Source organism: Bubalus kerabau, chromosome 15 (assembly GCF_029407905.1).
Source record: "Bubalus kerabau isolate K-KA32 ecotype Philippines breed swamp buffalo chromosome 15, PCC_UOA_SB_1v2, whole genome shotgun sequence".
NCBI classification, from domain to species: Eukaryota; Metazoa; Chordata; class Mammalia; order Artiodactyla; family Bovidae; genus Bubalus; species Bubalus kerabau.
In genome coordinates this window covers 80409622-80420972 of record NC_073638.1, presented here as the reverse complement: position 1 = coordinate 80420972, position 11351 = coordinate 80409622, and the positions used below count along the sequence as shown (strand labels likewise).

Below are 11351 nucleotides of genomic sequence, written 5' to 3'. Positions count from 1 at the left end.
TGGGTGGTTTAAGTAACAGAAGTTGACTTTCTCACATCTTTACAAGCCAGTGTCCCAAATCACAGTGCTGGCAGGGTTTCCCTCCACAGGCTCTGGAGGGATAGTCACGGCTCACCTCTTTCAGCTTCCGGTGGTCCCTGGCCTCCTTCACTTCGTGGCTGTGGCATGTGTCACTCCTGTTGCTTCCTGCATCTTCACGTGATATTCTTCTATGTGTCGCTGCATCTCTAGTTCACTTAATCTCTCTTCCCCCCCTTACAAGAACTAAGAACACTGATCATAGGATATAGTGCCCTTCCCTTGAATTAAGATTATCTTATTTGAAAGTCCTTAACTGAATTACATCTGCAAAGGCTTTTATTTTCCTAATAAGTTCAGGTTTTCAGGTTATAACCTGACATATTTAGAGGGATCAACATTCAACCCAATGCTGTTTATAGTTTAAATTCCCAATATTCCTAATACTAAGGAGATGCCACAAAAGCAAAACATGAAGCAACAAGCAGGAGGAAATGGTGTCACTAGAGAAGAATCAGCATTGAGGTAACAAAGGATCCTTTCAGGGTTTGTACTCTGAAAGGGATATGGACAGTTGCAAAACAGAGAAAGAAGGAAAAAAATGCCAGAAAATACTAAGATTCTGCTACTCCCACCAACTTGGATGTGGTTGTTGTTTTCTCATCGTCTAAATCCAATCCTAATTACAGAAAAGGACAGTGAATATGTCTGAAGGAATGGGAAGTTTCAAGCAAATTTCTTACAGGGCATGACCCTGATCATTAGTTATATAGTAGTTAACTATCATTTTTATTGCTCAGGAAATCTCTTAACTCACCCTTTCCTAATGAGAGGAAAGATGGGTCTTCAGAATAGATCATTGCCATGGAGATAATATATACTTTGATAACCCAGAAACCCTTAACTCTTTGACACTAAGGTCCTTTCACATAGTGTGAGATGGCAGAGATGATATTAAATATCATTTCGTAGGAACATAGAAATAATACAAATGACATTTTCTGATGTATTTACATGACAAACATAGAAACAAATTGCTTCTGTAATTTCAAGCCTTCGAGTCAAGTTGATAATTTACTTAGTAGTTTTCTCAGTGCTACGGTGATATCTTTGTTACTCAGTGTATATATAATGGGATTCAACGTTGGGATCAAAACTGTGTAGAAAAGAGAGATCAGCTTCCCAGTTTCTTCAGACTGATTTGGTTTGGGCTGTAAATAGGTGGTGGAGGCTGTGCCGTAGAATAAGACCACCACTGTGAGGTGAGACAAGCAAGTGGAGAAGGCTTTAGCCCTCCCCTGGCGGATCGCAGTTTCAGAATGTTGGAGATAATTTTGCCATAAGAGACAACAATCAACAGAAATGGAACCATGATGAACACGACTGCAACTACATAGACTGCTATCTCGTTCACAAATGTGTCCCCACAAGCAAGCTTGAACACTGCAGGGAGGTCACAGAAAAAATGATTAATCGTGGTAGACCCACAAAAGGGCAGAGAGAAAACCTGCCATGTTTGCCCGATTACGACAGGAACACCACTGACCCAGGAGGCAGTGACCAGCTGGACACAGACCTGGGGGCTCATGATCAGACCATAATGAAGAGGGTTACAAATGGCCACGTAGCGGTCATAGGCCATCACGGCCAGGAGGAGACACTCTAAACCTCCAAACAGAAGGACCAAACACATTTGTGTTGCACAGGCAAAGAAAGAAATGTGCCCTTTCTGGCTCAGGAGGTCCGTGAGCATTCTTGGGATCATGACAGTTACGTAACAGATTTCTAAAATGGAAAAGTGGTTGAGGAAAAAGTACATGGGGGTCTGCAGAGTAGGGTCAATTCTTGTTATCAGTACAATGACACTATTGCACATCAGGATGGTCAGATAGAGCACTAAAAATATCCCAAAAAGAATCCACTGGAAATTGGGACTATCGGAAAACCCCAAGAGGATAAATTCCATCATTGTAGTGATGTTAGATTTTTCTGTTCTTAATTTGTACTCCATCTGCAGATATGGTAAATTCAAGATGGTTAATTCATTAATGCTTTTGAGCAACATTTCCCTTCTGTTAACTGAATTAGATGCATGAACTTATTTACATAATCCCTTCAATTATTGCTGCCTTTGCCTTCCTCAGTTTCTAAGAAATGAGATTTGAAACCTCAGCAATGAACTGATGTGCAGTTAAAATCAATTAGAGAAATAAAATCTTCATTTTTTATACTTGGATGTAGTGATACCAGAGGGCTTCCCTGGTATCTCAGCAGTAAAAGAATTTGCCTGAAATGCAGGGGATACAGATGTGGGTTTGATCATGGGTAAGGGAGATCCTTGGAGGAGGGGATGGCAACCCACTCCAATATTCTTGCCTAGAGAATTCCATGGACTATGGCCCATGTGATCACAAAGAGTCAGACATGACAGAAGTGACTGAGCAGCAGAGGTAATGATACCAGAAACAATAAAATATATGCATTTTGATTTAGAGCTTATTGTGCAGCAATAGTATTCAATTATTTCACCCCTTTTAAGGGTGAAATCATATATGACACAGGCTTGTAATTGTTTTTCTTTAGGTTCATCAATTTCTTTTTCTATACTTATTGACTTACTCCATCTCCTTTCAATTCAAAGATTTTCACTTAAAACTTTTGCCTAATTCTTATTCAAAACATTTTAAGCCCTCCCATTTCTACTTTAATGAGAGTTGACTTTCTTAAACTTATTCCTTGTTACCGGGGGAACAAATATGTGTAATTGTATTGTTCTCGTCTGTATACCTCACCCATCAGTTATGCCACACATGGACAGCATTAGTTACATCATGGGTCCAATAACATTCCCTATTAATACCCATTGTACATTGCATTGCAAATACCAATTAATCTTTAACTCAGTCCATAAATATGGCCCATTCTTCATGATATTTGGGGTTTCCTCATAGCTCAGTTGGTAAATAATCTACCTGCAATGCAGGAGACCACGTTTTGATTCATGGGTCAGGAAGATCCACTGGAGAAGGGATATAGACTTCCCACTCCAGTATTCCCGGGCTTCTCTTGTGACTCAGCTGGTAAAGAATCTGCCTGCAAGGTGGGAGACCTAGGTTTGATCTTTGGGTTGGGAAGGTCACCTGGAGAAGGGAAAGGCTACCCACTCCAGTATTCTGGCCTGGAGAATTCTATGGACTCTATAGTCCATGGGTCACAAACAGTTGGACACGACTGAGTGACTTTCATTTTCATGATAATTCAATATAGTTTCTTCTTAACATATGTGATTCTCTGATCCATTGTCATCTGCTTCTCTTACAACTGAATAAAATATGCCCTATATAATTCTGCTGTAATTTTATCAAATAAATGTAACTTTATTTAAACCCTATGATTATTTATTTTAGAAATGCAAATGGCAAATGCATATGAGTGGGACTAACACACACACACGCACACACACACACACACACACAGGCCCGTTATCTTGCTTCATTTCAAGTTCATGTAATCACATATCAGGCAGTCAACACTTTGACAATTCTCATAACACTTCATTAATGTTTGTTCCCTAACTGTGTTTTTATATTTCATTAAATCTACTGTATCTGTTCCCATCTTCCAGCCCCACAAATATTGTTTTTGCATTAATACTTTGATAAATAAAATTGAGTCAACAAATATTCTCTCATATTTCTCTATTTCCACTAGAATTAGGTTTCAAAATTACCTTAAGTGAAAGTTTTATTATAAATACTGTTATTATTATTATTTCACTTATATCTACTTTTATTTTATCATTAAAAAAGTTAAGAAATGCATTGGTTAATTTAAGTTTTTAACTAATTTTCAGATAAAGATCTCAGAATTTCATATTTTTCTGTTTTATCCTTTGCATCTTAAACCTCAAATACAGAACTATTTTTAAATAAAACCATCTATCATCTTACATTCATGGATCTACACAAAGTTATCTATGAGAATATAGATGTTTTGGCCCTGTAAACTTTTATAATTCTTTTGAGTCAGGAAGTCACTGTCATTCTGGAGGATTCGTCAAAGATCAGCTGCTCTGAAATAGGAAGTAGTCATGCTTACCCCGGGGGACATATTCTCTGGAGTATCAGTTTAATTTCTAGAACACTGCTCCTGTTTGCTGATCATCTGGGTTTATGTTTTAAAACTACTTTTTCTGTAGATGACTTGTCTTCTGCAGCTCCTCCTTGGCGTAAGGTTCCCCTCTGTGGGGGTAGAAACTGAGCAGAGAAATGACACTTAATTTTCTCGCATCAATAGTACTTTCTGGAAAAAAATTAAAACTTTCAATGTATTGCATTTCAGACCATTAGTATTTGCTGTAAATTTGCCTTCCTTAATTTTATTCCCATAATTCATCCAGATATCATCTTTCACATCTTTAGAAAAATGTGTCACTTACTAATACACAAACGTGGTATGTTTGTTCTTTACAATCCATTGCAGGGAAGGTTAGATCCCTTTTCAGAAGTGGAACACTCTGTTCCTAGATTAACTTTGGTGGAAATTAAAGTATCTTGTATCTGCTGACAAAAATCTGGGTAGGTTTATTCATGATAGGAAAGCTAGTCGGTCATCAGCATAGGTATCTAGCAGATTCAAAGTGAAAGGCACGTTAAAAAAAAAACTAGAGCCTGTTATGCAGAGTGAAGTAAGTCAGAAAGAGAAAGACAAATATCATATAGTAGTGCCCGCACACACACATATATATATTTGCCCAAGAAAAATGATACAGAAAAACCTATATGCAAGGCAGGAATATAGACGCAGACATGGAGAACAGACTTGTGGAGACAGCGAGGGAAGGAGAGGGTGGGACAAACTGAGAGATTACCATTGAGACATAAACTGCCACATGTGAAACAGATAGCTAGTGGGAAGTTGCTATGTGCATAAAACACAGGGAGCTCAATCGGATGCTCTGTGATGACCTGAGGGGCGGGGGAGAGGGGGGAGGGAGGTTAAAGACAGACCGGATATATGTAGAGAAATGGCAATCCACTCCAGTACGCTTCCCTGGAAAATCCCATGGACGGAGAAGCCTGGTAGGCTACAGTCCATGGGGTCGCAAAAAGTCGGACACGACTGAGCGACTTCACTTTCACGCATTGGAGAAGGAAATGGCAACCCACTCCAGTGTTCTTGCCTGGAAAATCCCAGGGACGGGGGAGCCTGGTGGGCTGCTGTCTACGGGGTTGCACAGAGTCGGACACGACTGAAGTGACTTAGCAGCATGACTGATCTACTTTGTTGTATGGCAGCACCAACACAACACTGTAAAGCAATTACCCTCCAATTTTTAATATAAATTTATTTAATTGGAGGTTAATTACTTTACAATATTGTATTGGTTTTGCCATACATCAACATGAATCCACCACAGGTATATACGTGTTCCCCATCCTGAACCCCCCTCCCTCCTCCTTCCAAAATAAACATTTAGCACAATTATTTAAGACAGGAAAAAAAAAAAAAAAAAAACTCTCCTGTCAAAATGCTTTTTCTATTCAGCTGCTTCCAGGCAGGAATGTAGGTAAAATTGTCAGGAATGAGGTTACAAGGCCAATATCCACTTCCGCTCATAAGCACATTTTTTTATTTCTGTTTAGAGATTCTTTGACAATTTGAAAACACTATCAGTGTTTCTAAAATTGCATTTCATTTTTGTATTTTAAATTTCTTATCTTTATTACAGCATGTTCCTCATAAATTGGACCTATGTACTCTTTTTTAGGATTGACATGGTATCCATGTCTTTTAGTGTCATGTTTATTTACAAACGAGAATTGCACTCATTTGTTTCAACTAAGTTTTACTTACAGGATGGAGCAAATCGAATGTCCATCACCCATATGAGTAAACTGATCTAATCCCTAATTCTATCATTAGGATAGTGAATTGAATATTTATCTGTTCAATCTAATATCACCATCACCTGAAAACAAATCTACAGTTTGAGACAATGCCTCAAATGTGTCAGTGTAACAAAATAAAGAAACATCTTACAGTCATATTAGAGCACACCTTTGCAGTCAGTGATGAAGAAACCCTGGTTGTTTCCATGTAGGGGTCCCACTGTTCCTACTTCTTCTTTGTAGTTTCCTAATGGATCTTCAGCATGCAGAAACCTGAGACGCCAGACAGACAGAGCATAAGGAAACAAATACACTATTCAGAGCTTCTGTACATAATAAACACATCACTTCTACCCTTATGCCACTGTAGAAACTAATCACCTGGTCCAATGTAGTTCTGAGAAGGTTAGGGAATGATGTTCACTGTATGTCAATAAAACAGATGTAATTGAAGAGCATAAAGCCGGACTCTGCCACAGTCCTCAGTTTTGGTCACTAAAAAAAAGGGTGTTATAGCATGCTGCAACATGAATACCTTTAGACTGAAGACTTAACTTGACACATAATGGAATAAGTATTTATGGTACATATTTATGCATATTAATTTGTTTTATAGATATATTTGAGCCCAACAACACAATGTCATTATTATTTCCATTAGGCTTTGATGCTTAAATTAGCAATAGTATTGAGGCATAATCTGCATAACACAAACCAAGACCTTAAAAATTCAATCAAAGTGATTATTTGAGATATACTTGACTTATAGCATTATATTAACTTCTGCTGTTCAACATAAATATATTTTAAATGATCATCACAATGTCTAGTTAATATTCATCACCACCCAAAGTTATGCATTTTTTTTCTTGTGATGTGAAGTTTTTAAATTTGTTAGCAAGTTTCAAATATACAAAATTATTTAACTATAGTCACCATGCTCTATTATATTTTCTTGGGCACCAAAGTCAATGTGGATGGTGAGCAGCCATGAAATTAAAAGGCGTTCGTCCCTTGGAAGAAAAGCTATGACAAACCTAGACAGTGTATTAAAAAGCAGAGACGTCACTTTGCTGACAAAGCTATGGTTTTTCCAGTAGTCACGTATGAATATGAGAGAAAATAAAGAGGGCTGAGCGCCAAAGAGTTGATGCTTTCAAACTGTGGTGTTGGAGAAGACTTTTGAGGGTCCCTTGTACTGCAAGGAGATCAAACTGGTTAATCCTAAAGGAAATCAACCCTGAATATTCACTGGAAAGATTGATGCTAAAGCTGAATTCCAATAAACTGGTCACCTCACACAAAGAGTTGGCTCATTGGAAAGACCTGATGCTGGGAAAGATTGAGGGCAAAAGGAGAAGGGGGTGATGGAGGATGAGATGGCATCACTGACTCAATGAACATGAGTTTGAACAAGCTCCAGGAGATAGTGAAGGACAGGGAAGCCTGATGTGCTGCAGTTCATAGAGTTGCAGAGTTAGACACTACTTAGCCACTGAACAACACCACCACCATGCTGTGCACTGATTGGATTGCTATACATTTTAATACTGGTTTTATAAATATGACTAAATTTAAATTCACTGCCTTGATGTTTGTGCTTTATTTCTCTTATACATATATTTTGTTCATTGTTTTAATAGACTTTTAGTATTTATGTATCACCTAGACAGCATATTAAAAAGCAAAAACTTTGCCATCAAAGGTCCGTCTAGTCAAGGCTCAGAGAAGGCGATGGCACACCACTCTAGTACTCTTGCCTGGAAAATCCCATGGATGGAGGAGCCTGGTATGCTGCAGTCCATGGGGTCGCAAAGAGTCGGACACGACTGAGCAACTGTACTGAACTGAATCATTTTTTTATCCAATGTTCCGTATTAACTTTTAGTTGTAACTGTAAAGTTTGCAAAATAAATATCTGCCTAATATAGTCTATCATTTAATAAATTATATATTTTAATATGCAAAATGTTAAGATCATGAAAAGAAAATATTCCTATTTGTACAATCTTACCTTTTGTTTTGTATTATTGCCTTGCTGCTGCTGCTGCTAAGTCGCTTCAGTTGTGTCCGACTCTGTGCGACCCCATAGATGGCAGCCCACCAGGCTTCCCCATCCCTGGGACTCTCCAGGCAAGAACACTGGAGTGGGTTGCCATTTCCTTCTCCAATGCATGAAAGTGAAAAGTCAATAAAATAAAATTTAAATAAATAAATCTAATAGAAGAAAATATCACTTCACTTTCTTATAATTTTGCAAATCATTGTTACAAATGCATAGAAACATATATTCTTCAAGTAAATAAACTCCTAATACCAGAAAAAAAAAAAAAGAAAGTGAAAAGTCAAAGTGAAGTCGCTCAGTCGTGTCTGACTCTTAGCGACCCCATGGACTGCAGCCCACTAGGGGCCTCCGTCCATGGGATTTTCCAGGCAAGAGTACTGGAGTGGGGTGCCATTGCCTTCTCCGATTATTGCCTTATGCTTACTCTTTTTAAATTAATTTTTATTGGAATACTGTTGATTTACAATGTTATTTAGCTTCCACCATACAGCGAAGTGAATCAGTGATACATATACATTCTTTGACTCTTTTTAAGATTCTCTTCCCATATAGATTATTACAGAGTACTGAGTAGAGTTCCTGTGCTATACAGAAGGTTCTTACTAGCTATCTATTTAGACAGGTTAGCATGTATATTTCAATCCCAATCTGTCAGTTTACCCCTCCTCTTCCACCTTTCCCTCTTGGTAACCTTAAGTTTGTTTGCAATATGTGTGATTCTATTTCTGCTTTGTAAAGAGCTTTATTTGTACCAGTTTTATAGATCTCATATATACATGATATGATATGATATGATATGATACTTTTCTCTCTCTGTCACTTCACTCAGTTTAACAATCTCTAGGTCCATCCGTGTCACTGCAAATGGCATTATTTCTTTCTTATGACTGAGTATTATTCATATATAAATATATACATATATGTAGCACTTTTGTTCTTTAATTTATAAACACCATGATACTTCTTTTTTTAGTTTTCAATTTTTATTTATTATTTGATGGACATTTTAAAATATGAAAAATATTAATATTGGTCATCTTATTTTCTGTTTTATGATCTGTTCATTTTTTGTGTTGATCCAAATTATTTTAATCTGTATTATTTTCTTCTACTTGAAGAGCTTCCTTTTACATTCTCATATGGAAATATGCTTGTGATATATTTTTTTCCTTTAGTTTGTATATTGATGTTTATATTCTTAAAGTTCACTTTCTGTTTTGTGGGATAATTTTGTTAGAAAAATCATTCTAGTTTGATACTTGTTTTATCCAGTTCTTTAAAGATGTAATCTGTTCTTCAATCCTAAATAGTTTCCAAATTGAAATCTGCATCAAACAAATCTGTCCCATTGTTATGCTATGTATTTAACCCTGGCTACCTCTAGGTTTATCTTTTTTTTTTTTTTTTTTTTTTTAAGGTGTGTGTGTATGAAGGAGATATTTGTTGGGCTCTCTATCACATATCACTGAGGTCTTTATCAATCACTGTCTGAATTCTGCACTGTTATGAAAAGGCATGCTGTCCAGTAAAGTAAATCCTCTCACTTTACTGTTCTTCAGGAGTGCCTTGGCAATAATTGCTTGTCTTTATATACACAATTTAGAATCAGCCAAGTCACACACACACTCCCCATACACCACCTCACCCACCCATACACCAAAGGAATTTTATCCTAATTTATGGAATTTCTGTATCACTGAATTGAATTATATCAGGGAAAATTGACATCTTTTAAATATTGAGTTTTCCAGTACATAAAAATGTTATAGCAATCCATTTAGTTCCTTATCTGAAATTTCTCTCAAATTATTTTCTAGTTTACTAAATAAACTTCCTGAAGGTTTTTCATTTCCATTACTTTTAAAATTTTCATATCTCTGTTCCTATTTAAATACTATTTTCAATGTCTACTTATTTTTTGCTTTTCAGTGTGGAAATAAGGGCTTCCTAGGTGGTGCTAGTGGTAAAGAACCTGCCTTCCAATGCAGGAGACAGAGGAGATGTGGGTTTGATCCTTAGATCAGGAGGATTCCTTGGAGGAAGGCATGACAACCAACCCCAGTATTCTTGCCTGTAGAATTCCATGGACCAAGGAGCCAGGCAGGCTACAGTCCATAGGGTTGCAGAGAGTCGAACACGACTGAAGTGACTTAGCATGCATGCACATATGAAAATAAGTTGATTTGTGTTTGTTGGTTCTGTATCCAGTGCACATGTTGAATTCATTTATTATGTCTAATAACTTCATTGTAGATTATTAAATATTTTCCACATATTCATATATAACATCTTCCAACAATTAGGTTAATAAAACCCTGGTGGCTCAGATGGTAAAGAATCTGCCTGAAATATGGGAGAACCAGGCTTGATCCCTGGGTTGGGAAGATCCCCTGGAGAAGTAAATGGCTACCCACTCCAGTATTCTTGCCTGGAGAATTCCATAGACAGAGGAGCCTGGAAAGATACAGTCCACTGGGTCACAAAGAGTCAGACATGACTGAGTGACTAACACTTTACAATGTTCACATATACATTTTATTCTTTCTCTCTCTCTTTTTTCACTGTATAGGCTAGTATCTCTAGTAAAATGTTGGGGGGAAAAAAAAAAACTGTAAGAGAGAAAAATCCATTTCCTTGGTTCAAATTGCAGAAAGACATGTTTCAATATTTTTTAATTTAATTGTGTTTGTTAGCCCTATTGTTGAGATTTAAAAAAATTACTTTAGTGTCATCCTTTCCTGAAAGCATTCTTTAACTTCTTATTTCCCAAACTTAAGTTAAACACCATTCTAATATTACAAGTTCAATGTGGATCATTTTACTGTATGATTTATTTTATGATTTTATTCTAAATTACTTTATTATTTATCTAGTAACATTTTATTCCCCTAGAGTATGAAATTTAAGTGAAAACTGGATTTTTCTTCTCTGTAATGCATCATTGTAACTACACGATATAGTTATGGGAAGCTTTTTTAGACATGAAAACCAAATCAGTCACCATATGAATTCTCTTTATTGATGACAGTCAATACTATATGGAAGAGAACAACCATGCAGCTGATCCCTGCCTCAATACTGGACAATGTACGGGATACAATCAAATGATATTATTCTAAATCGTATATTTTGGACATAATTTGCTGTGCAGTAACAGAATATTGAAACAGAGGACTTTAAAATGGCTACAAAACCAACTTTTAAATTTTACTTCCTTCTTTCCTTTCAATGGGTAATATGTAATACCCACAGTAATCATCTGTGACTGTCATCTGCACATTATCTCCTCTGAAATGATTGATGTAATTTTGGTGTGCTTTTTAGATGTCTTTTTGGATGACATGATACCTACTCAAAGAAGAGAACTAGCTGATGGA

The 11351-nt window shown here is 36.8% G+C and overlaps 1 protein-coding gene across 1 annotated transcript; it reads right to left on the bottom strand.

Annotated features, from left to right (window-relative positions):
- Positions 1-1079: 1079 nt before the first annotated feature.
- On the bottom strand, positions 1080-2047 carry LOC129627920 (olfactory receptor 10AG1-like). The gene is given in 2 exon segments (XM_055547362.1): positions 1080-1318; positions 1321-2047. Coding segments are annotated over 2 exon segments (948 nt in total). The 5' UTR covers positions 2030-2047.
- Between the last annotated feature and the right edge of the window lie 9304 nt (positions 2048-11351).